General features: G+C 32.2%; 1 protein-coding gene across 1 annotated transcript; it reads right to left on the bottom strand.

Moving 5' to 3' along the window:
* Positions 1-452: 452 nt before the first annotated feature.
* Positions 453-5,552, bottom strand: LOC121234245 (zinc finger CCCH domain-containing protein 11-like). Its single transcript, XM_041130125.1, has 8 exons — positions 5,097-5,552; positions 4,655-4,739; positions 4,397-4,537; positions 4,176-4,264; positions 2,741-2,929; positions 2,425-2,555; positions 2,238-2,340; positions 453-833 (listed from the first exon to the last, which is right to left on the bottom strand). The coding sequence occupies exons 1-8, from the start codon at positions 5,262-5,264 to the stop codon at positions 651-653; spliced, it is 1,089 nt and encodes a 362-aa protein (XP_040986059.1). The 5' UTR covers positions 5,265-5,552; the 3' UTR covers positions 453-650.
* Positions 5,553-13,293: the final 7,741 nt, after the last annotated feature.

Below are 13,293 nucleotides of genomic sequence, written 5' to 3' on the forward strand. Positions count from 1 at the left end.
ATCAAATATTTCAGGTATAGTGATTCTATAGTAGTAAATAAAAATCCAAAAACAGATAATAAGCCCATAAATGGGGATAATCATACCGGGTGAGGAAAGAAATAAGCTCTGTAGGCTGCACTAGATGTAGGCTCTTTGACTTCATACTGTATAACCATCGTAACCGGCATCAGCCACTACTGTTGATATTAAACACTAGGTAGTCCTAGCTAGCTTTGGGGCAACAATTTTCATAGCAATACCTGCTTCAAAAAAGCTTGGCAAGACTGCAGGAATGCAGAACCAACTTCTTGACATTTTGATAACATATATCATGCATAAACATCAGCTTCTTTCCCCGTGCGTGTTTGAGCTCCAGTGGGCATGTGCTTGTGTTTTTTCGAAGGGCAAGGGAAAGAAATCTAAAATGTTGCGGACACCCGATCTTGATTCTTGATCAAGAGGCATAAAACTGAACCAAAATTTGAATTCGACCCATACCAGTGATACCACTGCCCATTCCAAGCAATACGAGTAGGACATAATGTGCATTATCCCTGGTTATAAATATAAATTATTTCCCCAAACAAGTAAATTCAGATACTCCATACAAAATCTCTCATTAAAGCTATGGCTGGTCGCCAACATCTCTCTCTCTCTCTCTCTTGCTCTCAAGATGATGCCTCAACACCTGGCTCACGAATTTGAATAGACGTTCTTGACAAACTTGCTTCAAGCTCATTCAACTCATCCATATCCAGTTCATCATCATCATCATCAATAGCGTCCTCTTCAGGATCAGCAACGGCATTAGCTGAGGTGCTTGGTTGCCCTGCTGCTGAGTTATCTTTGACCTGAAATTGAACAACTGATTCATGCAAATGTTCTATGTGCAACACACCAGAACAAGCTCATTTTCCATATTTAGTGCTCTTCCATACCAAATCTAACGAAAATGTCTCGGTCAGACTCTTGCAAATAGACTTTTCAAAAGGTCTTATACTCTAGAAACAACAAATGTCCATAATTGACTTTTTTGAGAAGTTACAGAAGCTCAAGAACACATTGCAAAGAAGGGTAGTTATCATGATATGGATGGTTCTGACTTAATTCTAGCAAACATTAGGTAATAATATATTTTTTTAATCGGTAAACAAATTTTTATTGATAAAAAAAAAAAAATTATTACCTAATCAAACAAGTTAACTAATGCAGCTTTTCTGCATCCCCCTACTGCAAGTCTTTCTTGTGCACAGAATGCAAAACTATTCCATGCTGTGACTGTCAGTATTTGAAGTTTTGAACCAGACAACTCACTTTTAGGGCACTTGTTCCCCATTTCTAACCACACAAGACTGAAACAAAGACCCGTCTCAATCCCCATCCTCTTCATGTTAATTGTTCTAAGATGGCAACTTAAAGTATCTGCTTGGGGAGGCATAAGTCTGATATAAGAGCAGCCATATGAATGTCCCGAAAGTTAGATTGTTCCTTTTAGTCTTACATTGAAACTTGAAAGTGTAAACAACTTATGAATGTAGCCAATACTAAAATGATAGCTTTTGATCCAACCCATAGAATAAATTAAAAATGGACGCACTCAATGAGATCATAATAAATATATCAGTTTTCATTTCTAAGGCTGCAACTCTGGCAACTGATATATTTTGACAAAGACTAATGAACCCATTTCTTCTCTTGGGACAACCAGACAGGACATTTTGAACTTGAAAAATAACCTCCTTTCTTTTTATTCCTGGTTTCTGTGGTGACAACTTCCTGCTCTCTGGTGTTGTGAAACGTGACTATTAAAGTTTTTTGATAAGTAAACGTGACTATTAAAGTTTTAACATTGACTAGTCATTTTGGAGTATAACATTGACTAGTTATACAGTTATAACTAATAGTAATTTTATTGAATTCTCTACATTTCTACCCAAGACAAATGCATCCAAACATCATAATGGGCATTCTTCCAAAGAAGGCAAGAGACTTTGTTTACTAGTCTAAAATGGTAAGGCACTTATCAGCATCTTGTAGCATATACTCGAGGACTCCAATTAATATGCAAAAGATACATTTCATGCAAATCAGCTGTTACATAGTGTTTAAGTCATGCACGATAAAGATGTTGGGAAAAATACAGGGGAAGGGGATATAAAATATGGGGAGATGGAGTTCATCAACCCTGGAACTTTAGTGTCACATGTTTCAGACCACTACTTATCTTATAAACGAAACAGAAGAAACAGGATTACCTTTTGTTCAGCAGCCTCGAGTTCTTCTTCTCTTTGGTATTTTTCATATGCCTCAGCATCATCCACAAACAAGCTAGCATCCGAAAGAAATAACTCCCGACCACTGAAACATGCAGAAACTTAAGTTAATAGCACAAACAAACTGAGACCATTTAACTTAATGCAGCATACAGATCAATCAAAATACCTCATGCGGTCATTCTTAGCCCTCTCTGCTTGTTGTGCAGCCAAGCCAGCATCTCTTTCTTCCATCTTTTTCTTCTTCCATTCAAAGAACAGCTCAGTGGTCATTGGAGTCGAGCCTGTTACTTTAGCACGCTGAAGAAAAGACCAGACTAATATTTATTTATAAGAACCGAGAACAGAAAGTGGAGCAAACGAAAGAACAAATAATATGGGTTGAAATATATGAAGCTAAATTAGAACAAAAAATATTCCCACTGCAACAAGAAGCTTGGGAAGAAAACAAATCTATGGTAAATTAATACAAATATCCTTATAACCTGATTTTCAATCTCTTCTTCAATTGTAATTTTCTCAGTCTCTTCCTCTAGGAGTGCCTTCATTTGAGATTTTAAAACATATCCTGGAGGTAGAGCATGTCTGTAGTGACAGTCTTTGCCACCGTTTGGGCAAACCCAGAACCAACCGTACTGTTTCTTTTCCACTGCTTCCAAAAAGTATTTGCAAACCTGTATATAAATTTATTAAAAACATAAAAGAAAAGGCTAGTTCTTGTACAGAAAGATCCTGTGCACTAACAACTTTGAAAAATAAGTAAGCTCCTTGATGAGGAACAACATTAGATCAAACAATTTTGTTTCATATGTAATAAGATTTTTTTATAATGACAAAATAAGATCAAATATTAATATAACGTGTAGAACTCTGACAAGACTGGGTCAACAAAGAATGATGAATGGAAGGAATCTCATGCTGACCTGCATTACCTAAACTGCAGCCATCGACTCTACCTAAAGGGGGTCATTTTCACTCACTTCAAAGCTTCATCTTTTCAACTCTTGAGGAGCATATAGAGATAATCCTCCTCTAAACAAGAGCCAATGTATTGCCTTCAAATTGTAGTGCACCAACAACCCACATAAATACAAGAAAGATAATTCTCTATCTATTTGTCACATTTGAATCCTCACCTATTATTAAAAATGCTTCAAGTATTCACAAGACTCCCAACATTATCAATCAACTAACAAACTTTGGAATTTATTGCCACTTCAAAAATATTTCCCTTCCTGGAGCACAGACAATTTTCCAGAATTAATTTCATAGCCTTGTATGCAGTTGACTAGTAGCATACTGTAGTGACTTAGGTGATGTATGTCAACGGGATGTTTACAAAAATTTTCTCACCTTCAATCCAAACATCTTTACACTAAAAAAATGTGACAAAAAGTCATCAAAACATGTAACTCGATTTCTGTAGCAAAAAATAACATCCAATAAAAAAGCATGTTACCTCTTACAAAATTTTCTCGTCAAACATATTTTCAATGAGCCCCACCAACTAGTTAACCTCCAATAAAAACCTCTAAAAAATTTTCTCAATCTAAACATGTTTTTAATGAGTCCCACCACTTTCACAAAGCTCTGCAAAAAGCCATCTTTAAAAGTTCTCAAAAGTTTCAGAAATCTTCATGAAAATCTTACGTCCAAACATCCCCTTAATATCCACCCTAAATTAGGGATCTTGCCACAGCTACAGCCTACATCTATGAATGTAACCACCAGATTATTCTAGCTTCAATATATTCTCAGAAAAACTTGCACACATGCTTGTATCAGAAGGAAACAGCATTTAATTGAGATTTGGGGAGCAATCAAGAGAGCACAGCACTTTCCAATAGCATTTTTAAAAAAAGAAGAAGCAACCGCTAATATCATATGGAAGAAAGAATCCTAGAGTTAATATGAACCTACAATATCAGTTGGTTTGTTCTGGTTATACTCCATCTTCTTCGATTCCACCACCTTCTCCAGTGTCTCTTGATCCCATTCCTCCATTGTTTCTGAAGAATACATGCACAAACAAACACCAACCAAGTCAAAATCATATTTAGGCTTCACCAAGGGGGGAAAAGGCAGAGAGACAATAAGAAATGCATAACTTCACGACTCAAAACAAAGGTTTACTCAATCACCTTGATCACGCTTATCACTGTAAATATCAATCTTCTCACCCTTCCTTTGGATATTGAGATCATGCGAGAACTTGCATTTGAAACCCTTGGTACACTGCCCCACCTTGTAAAATTCGCATAATATAGACTTTGGATCAACACCTATCCAAATTACCCATTTCTATCACAAACATACCATTCCATTCAAAAACAAAACCATGAACAACGACCATGGCAACAGACAACAATTCATTAAGAAAAACAGTAAAACGCACATACCAACTGGAACTTTGGGCTGACTGACTGCAATCTTGAACAGATCATTTAGCTCTTTCTCTTTTGCTTTCTCTTCCTCCTTCTTTTGCTGCTCGGCAAAAAAAATCACTCAGTCTCCACTCATTTCGCCATATTGTCCTACCGGAAAAGGGCTTTATGGGGAAAGCATGTATTTCCGCAACATTATTGAACCAATTAAAAATGGTGAATTCTTGAGAAAAAAGATTAATCGAAGGGTTTTTCCCAGCCAAACAATAAGAAATCAAACCTAAATCTTACTTAATAAATCTTCCCTGGTCTCGTTAAGTCTAAAGTAATCTCCACAGTTTGCTCCAGTGATAGATTTCTCTATAATAACAAAATACAATTTTCGCTAAACAGAATTATAATAAGAGATTGTAACGGTGATTACAATAACAAAGTGGGAGGTGAAAGAAACGCGAACCTTGGCAGCCACTTTCGGGTCGGCTTTGGGCTGGACCGATTGCTTGAGGTTTTGGACATACTTCTGGACATTCTTGCTCTTGTTCTTGTTCTTGAGCCCGAAGGTCTTGTCCTCCACGATCTTCTGCTTCTTCGCCAAGTCCGTCTTCGATTGCTGCTTCGGCGGCATGCTTGAACTTTACCCAAATTCTTATATAAAAAGAAAGCCCGTTACCTTTTCTTCGGAAATAAGAAGCCCAAAGAAGATAACAAAAATAGATTTAAAACCAGAAAAGCTAGGAGGGAGATTCGTCTGAATCGGAGAGCGTGATTAGGGTTTTGAGCGGATTTCTCAGAGATGCTGCTATCTGAGGATGACGGGACTGTGGGTGTGAGAAGAAGGGCAGCGTTTGGGTAAAATGGCCTATCAGTCCCCTCTGGGATTTGTTACTCTCTACCGGTGAAAGAAGAGTCCAGAGTTTGCGATCGGTGAAATGGGAAATTAAGTGAGTTCCTAGGGCTAATAGAGTAAATTAATGTCTTCGGTTCCTAGCTACATCGGTCACTGGCGGACAAGTTACTCGATAGCTGTTGTTCGTGAGTTAAAAAGACACGATTTTTAAACCGTACAAATCTCTATAAAATTCGTCCCAACTCCCACGTGATTAATGTTGGTTAATAAATTTTGAACCTTATTAGGTAGAAGCGATTTAGCACCAAATCACATATTCATATTGACATAATTTTTTTTATTAAAATAATAAATAAAATAAAATAAAAAATTTAAGAGAATAAAAGGTCATTCATCTCATAAAAATAATTTTCGTCTTCAATGTATACCGTTTAATTAAATAGATGCCTTACATGTCAGCATTAGTGCGTGATTTAGTATGCGAACTCGCTTGCAAGAAGACTTTTTCATAAATTTTTATACATTCAGTTAGGTCGGTTTGGATACAAAAATGTTTCATCTCATTTTATATTATAATTACAATTTTTTTAAAATTTACATATAAAATATAATAAACAATTCAGTTTTTTCAAATTACAAAACAATAATAATATTAAAAAATAATATTTTAATAATATTTTATTCAATTTTTATTTCATCTGAATTGATCTCAATTCATTATCCAAACAACACTTTAAACTCTTTAGCTAGCTTGCTCGTATATTAACATGCTAGTAAGGGGCTACATGCAAGAGCATCCGGTTGGAGAAAAAAATAAACTTATCAGAAAGTAAAAAAATTTCACATAAGTAGATTACAGTAGCAATTCATCTAAAAAATTGTAAAAATTAAGTAAAGATAAATGATATTTGTAGTCATAGAGTACGCAAGCGTTGCTCAATCACTTTAAAAAAAGTGAATAAATACGAAACCCACAGAACAAAATTAATTTTTTAATAGTAAATCTCATTTTTTTTCAAAATAATTATGCTTCGTTTGCGTATTTCACAATTGTATGTGGCATTACTCTTAAATAAAATCTTCTAAATAAGAAAACATCATTATCCCATAACAATATATATATATATATATATATATATATATATATGTCATAAAAGCTCTTCAAATATAGATCCTGAACAACAATATATACAAGGCAACAAAATTTTTAAGTTAATAATATTTTTTTGTAGTTTGGGAGAAATATATATATGTATATATATATGCACTAGTAAAGGGCAAACACGTGCATTGCACGTGTGCCCAGTTGTGAGAATATAAAAAATATTTTAAAAAATAATATTTATGAAATCTAAAAATATGTAATAATAAAAAATAAGTTAATACATATAATTATAAAATGTAATAGTTTTGTTTATATTTTATAATTCTCATTGATTATAAAAATAATCATATATATAATTTGCAGAATATTCATGATTATAACATAAGAATTTGCACGAACATATTTATAATTACACAATGTTCTATTGTAGAAAAAAAAAAAGTGATTATTGAAACTAAAGCATTATCATCATAATTACAAATAAAAAGCAAAAGTTATCTCATAATTACATATGAAATTCTTATAGCTATATATTATAATAACTGGAAGTCTAGAAGAAACTTTTTGAAATAGTTATTCTGCTGTCTCAGGTATGTCATTGATAGATAATATGTTAAGTTTGTTTTGGCGCAGTTTCCCAAATTCATTCATAGATGCACCCAAAACAATCATCCACTGTTTATCTTGAATCTTATTTGTAATGTTCTCTATGTACGAATGATCCTCCTGTAATGACAAAAACATATAAAAAAATAATTTGTTAAATTTATTAAATGTGCCTAAAAATATAAATCTTACCTGCTCTGCATGCTGTACAATATCTGTTGTTGTACAACCAAGAATTTGTTCCACTGTAGGTTCAAAGGCTACTACTGCGATCGAGCTACTGTCATCGAATGCCTCTAAATAGACACGAGATCTAGGAATAATAAATAAGTTATTATCTCTTGGTATTAGCAAATAGTATATTATAATTATAATGTAAAAATTGTTAACTTGAAAATATCACGATGAGTATTTACCTTGGTTGTGCAGTTGTTAGTTCTTTGCAATTATAACATAAAAACTCTTCATCTTTCTCGTATCCAGTGATTTTACTACAGTTTGCACATGATAAGTAAAAAAATGGTTGATGCAGATCAGATATTGTAAATTTCCCTCTAGACAGAAATGTTGATCGCTGCATTAAAATTGGCAATTAAATATATCAATAAAAATGTAATATTATCACATTAATTGAAACTAATAAATAATCAATATTCTAAGTTCAAACATATGAACTGTTTCAAATTTACAACACAAAAATTACAAATGTAAATCACACATCGTAAACTTGACTTCAATCATGTATCAATAAAAGTTTAGTATTACTATATTAATTGAATCATAAGAAACAATTAATATTTTAAATTTAACCACATGCATTTTTTCAAATTCACAACATATATTTAACAAGTTTTTATCCCTTATCTCCATTTCATTCTGAATAATTTCTAATTTTTATATTTCAAATCCACAATAGTTAATTTAGAAACATGCACTGTTTGAAATTCACAACACACAATTCAGAAGTTCCTATCCTCCATCTCTATTTCATCCCGTCCAACCTCCAATCTCCATATTTTTTTCAAATCCACAATACCTAATATAGAAACATGCACTGTTTCAAATCCACAAGACATAATTGAAAAATTCCCATTCTCCATCTCCATTTCATCCCGACTAACCTCCAATCTTCATATTTTTTCAAATCCACAATACACAATTTAGAAACATGCACTATTTGAAATTCACAACATACAAATCAAAAGTTCGCATCGTGCATCTCCATTTCATCCCGACCAACATCCAATCTCCAAATTTCAAAAAAACATAAGAAATCCAAAGAAGTGAAAAAGATAATTGTTTATAACAAATAAAATATGATTTTAAACAATAAAATTATACCGTCATTGCTGGTATAGACTTTAAGGTTTCGGCAATTTCTGATATTTTTATTAATGGATTGGTAGAACTGCCTGAAATTGATGCGCCTGGCCTATTCAAATTTTTGGCAATTATTTCTTCAAGTAACGAATTGTTTTCTGTTGCCCTGAACATTTGAATTGATAGATAAAGTAAAACATTTAAATAAGAAGAAATATATATTAAATATATAGGATAACATATCGACAGAGATTAATATATTGATAAAAGTTAATATAAAATTTATATTGCATTTAAATAACAAATATAATAAATCAATTTAAACATATAATTTACCATGTACGTAATGAAACGGCAGATGCAAGAAATGATTGAATGGTGAAAACACTTGCAGGTCGCGATGATAACGATAAGCCTACATTATAAACATGTATGAATAAATATATAAATGCAAGATAAATAATTAATAATAATGCCAATATTAAGAAAAAATACCGTTATACGAAGAGACTCTGATTTTTGTCCCAAGAATAATTGGCTTTTGCATAATAGCATTACAAATTTCAGGGCATTCATCATGAACAAATTTGTTCCACATTGCCAAACGTAGAACCTTTAAACTACAAAAAATAAAAATAATGTTAGATTCACAATAATAAGAGTATTATAAGATATTAAAGTAAAAATTTTATCAATATAAAAATATATTTATTCATACCTTGAATCGACCACATATATGTCTTGCACCAATGATTTTTCATGGTTTGTGTTAACCTCTCTTGGTGCATTTGTGTTAATTACTATTGCCAGAATATCTAATTTATAAACTTATTATTATTATTATTTTGTAATAAGAGAAACATATAAAGATATTGACATATTTATATAATACGTACCTACTTCTGCATCTGTATCCTTGTACATATCAAGTTGATTTAAAGGAACAATATTATAATCTGGTGGTTTAAGCGATGATTTGTCGTATTCAATATTTTCGACAATGGTTCGAGAATTAATTATCCACTGAAGCTCGTATACCTCCCTTCTATGTCTTGTATCTAATGGTTTGACGAAGGCATTAGCAATGTAGTAGGATTGGTATACATTGAGCGTGTCATCACGTTAGTCAATGTTTTTCCAAAAATGACTGCTTGCACACGATTTCCCTATAAAAATATAAAAATGAAATTTATTTGTTTAATTCTAAATCACAAATAAAACAATGATAAGTAATGAAACAGACTTTTTTCGTATCTCAACATCTATGAGTACCAAATTTTGATATCTTGTAGGTGAATTTTGAGCTGCACGTTTTGGTGACTTCTCAGCAACAATCATTTTTATTTTTCAATTTCTGGTGTTTTGAGTGATATCTTTAATAGATTTATAGATGGTCCGCATGTTTACTGCAAATAAAACTGAGAAAATTAAGAAATGTTAATACATAACATAAAATTTATAATATTAATAAAACAAATGAGCAAGTTTATAAATAATAATGACGTTAAAATGATCTAAACACTTACATTATATCACAATGAATTTGTTAATTTCAAGAAATTTCTATATACAATATTTTTTGTATAATTTATTTCACAAACAGTACTTGATGTTGGTCTTATAAGTAATTTTACCGAATCAGAAGTTCTAGCTCTCGATAGTGCAACGTACAATTGGCCATGTGAGAAAACAGATTCTGGTAAATATATTCCAACATAATTTAATGTTTGTCCTTGTGATTTATTTATTATCATTTCAAAACTCAATCTAATAGGAAATTGTGTTCTTTTAAATGGGAAGCCATTAGTTTCATTTGTCTCTGAAAAAAATGGAATTGTAGGTATAAAAACTCTTTTACCACTGTAGTGGCCAGACGAAATCTGTGCGTTAATCATATTACGACTAAAATTACAACATGTCAACCGTGTTCCATTGCATAAACCTTCTGAAAGATTAATATTTCTAACTAACATAATAGGACAATTTTTCTTAAGTAACAATTCGTGCGGTGACAATATGTTCGGTGTTAATGTATTTAAAAAATCTTCCATAATTTCCTGTTTAGATACAGCAATTGTCTCGTCAAAACTATAATATCGTACTATATCGCCAAGGAATTTGTCAATGAGAATAGCATTTATTTCGTCGACTGATCAATTTTTTGGAGTTAGCACAGCCCGATTTGCCATCTCTGTTAAATTGTTTGAATAGTTTGACATATTTCCATAAACAGCGTCTAATAAAGAATTTAGAGATTCAACTTTGTTGTTATAACGAACAATCATTTGTTCTGAAATCTTGATATTTTCATCGATTGTTATTGGAGCATTGCCATTGCCAACTTCGATTAGATATCATGAGAAATCAAGATCTAATCTGGCTCTCATATTTTCTGTTAATTTGATTTTTTTCAAGATAGACCATACATAAGAAAAAGCCAAACTTGCATCAATTTGTTGTTCTTTTGTACTCTTACGAATTACAGGTAATACCTGCCGAAAGTCTCTACCAAAAACAATAACTTTGCCACCAAAAGGGAGATCTATATCATTTATATCTCGTAACATTTTATCCAATGCTTCTATGGAATATTTTGTAGACATAGGTGTTTCATCCCATATAATCAATTTTGCAAGACGTAACAATTTAGCAAGACTTCCTTGTTTGATGACATTACAAGTGCTATCTTTATCTGCATTTAATGGAATCTTAAATCTTGAGTGTGTTGTTCATCCCCAGGTAAGATTGATGCAGCAACGCCCGATGATGCAGTTGCAAGTGCTATCATATTTTTTGATCTGATTGTAGCTAGAAGTGTTTTGTACAAAAAAGTTTTACCAGTACCAGCAGGACCGTCAATGAAAAATGCACCAGATTCATTTGATAGTAAGGTTTGTAGTATCAAGTCATAAGCGTTCTTTTGTTCGGAATTTAAGGAATTTGATGCAAGAAGTCTTCTTCCGGAATTGTGATAGTTCGCTCGTCATCAATTTCTCTATTGATAAATTCTTCGACATCGTAAAATGTATCAATAGGAGCAAAATGATACATATTTATATTTTTTCCCATAGATTCAAGTGTGGAAGCAGTATTTTGCAAAACCATTATTCTAACATTTCCTAATGGTATGTTTGTTGTAAGAAAATCTGTAGAAATTTCTTTTTTCAAATCGTTCCCAGAGTTCTTTTGGATTTGTAGGATTGCAATATGCTAAAATTGTTAAGAAAAGACGTCTTAAACTACTTGGTATTTGATATAGACAGGCTTCTTCTAAACAATCTTCTAAACTGCTATCTTTATCTAACAAATCATGTGAAGTAGCTGCTTCGCGATATGTTGGTAGGACGACGTCATTAACTGTTCTTAATTTTTCGAACGATGTTGGTCCTCTTATATGATTTAATAGTATTTACAAATAATATATTTCGCCTTCAAATGGATTAGCTGTAATAATTCAACCTATAACAGTTTTCTTCTTTCTTGGAGTCCAAATTTTATATTCTGGATTCCAAACAAATTTTTCTGAAAATTCTCTATATAACAAATTTCGTGCATTTTCGTCGATTTGATTCCTATAAAAAAATTGTGTTAACATTGATCTATTCGACAGATTTGAGTTTAAAACAGTGTTTAGATTTTGATGTGCACGAAAAGATACTAAATATTGATTCTCAAGGTGTAAATGCAAACTATAAACTGATGGATACATTTCATTAAGTGTGAAACTATATATCCTCCACATTGCCTCTGGTGGAGTAATCTATCTGCCTGTTTGAAATTGTTTAATTTTATCAATTTGTTCGTTATTTTCTTCGTTCATAACATTGAAAGCAATGCGATCGTGTCCTTTATAAATATATTTATATAAATATTTAACAGCTTTAATTGTAGAACAAATTTCAAGTCATTGATTCCATATATCTTTTACGCATATCTCTTGGACCTCCAATAAAAGATGAAGGTAAGATAATGTGTTTTCTAATTTTGGAAGCATTAGTTTCTCCAATCGAAATACTATCTACAATGCCTTGATATACATCTGATTTAATTTCATGTTGTTTTGAACGGAAATAATCTAATCTCGATGTTTCTATCTTAATGTACATGTCAACAACAAATTGTTGTAACAAACGACCAGATAATAATAAAATTGATCTATATTTGTCTCTCATTTATAGTCTAAAACAGTAGTATTCTCGACAAGAAACTGTAGGCAATTTCTTTTTTTTTTCCATGACTATTTGTTCATTCCGAAGAAATTCTTCTTCGTTATTCGAATGTTCAATATGATGAGATTCTAATGTTTGGGTGTTTAATGATATTGTTCCTCTTTCGATTTTCTTGATTCCTTGATGCCAACCCGAGTCACCGAAAGGAAACAGTAGTGGATATTGTAACGGATCATTACAACCAAAATAATACTGAACAATATGACTACCACCTGTTTGGTTGAAGACAATAATATCTCTGCCTTTTTGTTCAGTAAATGTGTCAATTTCTATCTATATTGCTGCAACTTGTGATACTGAGGGAGCATTATAAACACGCTGATCTAAATCAACGTTTGATCTTATACGAATTGTATGATTTTCAAGATTTGGAATGTTGTTGAGCATTCGGAAGAAACGACAGTATGGATTAACATTAAGTATAGTCATCAACTTAGCAATGATAGAAGCATCCAATCTTTCTGCATTGTCTATATGGTTGTTTAGCTCATGTTTAGTGTCATAGAAATACAATTGTAAATACGAAGGATGTCCATCTTCAGGGATT

Source organism: Juglans microcarpa x Juglans regia, chromosome 1D (genome assembly GCF_004785595.1).
Source record: "Juglans microcarpa x Juglans regia isolate MS1-56 chromosome 1D, Jm3101_v1.0, whole genome shotgun sequence".
Classification (NCBI taxonomy): domain Eukaryota; kingdom Viridiplantae; phylum Streptophyta; class Magnoliopsida; order Fagales; family Juglandaceae; genus Juglans; species Juglans microcarpa x Juglans regia.

Bases quoted from the DNA above. Each gene is read 5' to 3' on its own strand.
- LOC121234245 (XM_041130125.1), bottom strand. From the start codon at position 5,264: ATGCCGCCGAAGCAGCAATCGAAGACGGACTTGGCGAAGAAGCAGAAG. The intron at 2,930-4,175 runs GTAGGTTCATAT...ATTTATATACAG, and splicing joins AGAACAAACCAACTGATATT to GTTTGCAAATACTTTTTGGA. The intron at 834-2,237 runs GTAATCCTGTTT...GTTCAATTTCAG, and splicing joins TCGAGGCTGCTGAACAAAAG to GTCAAAGATAACTCAGCAGC.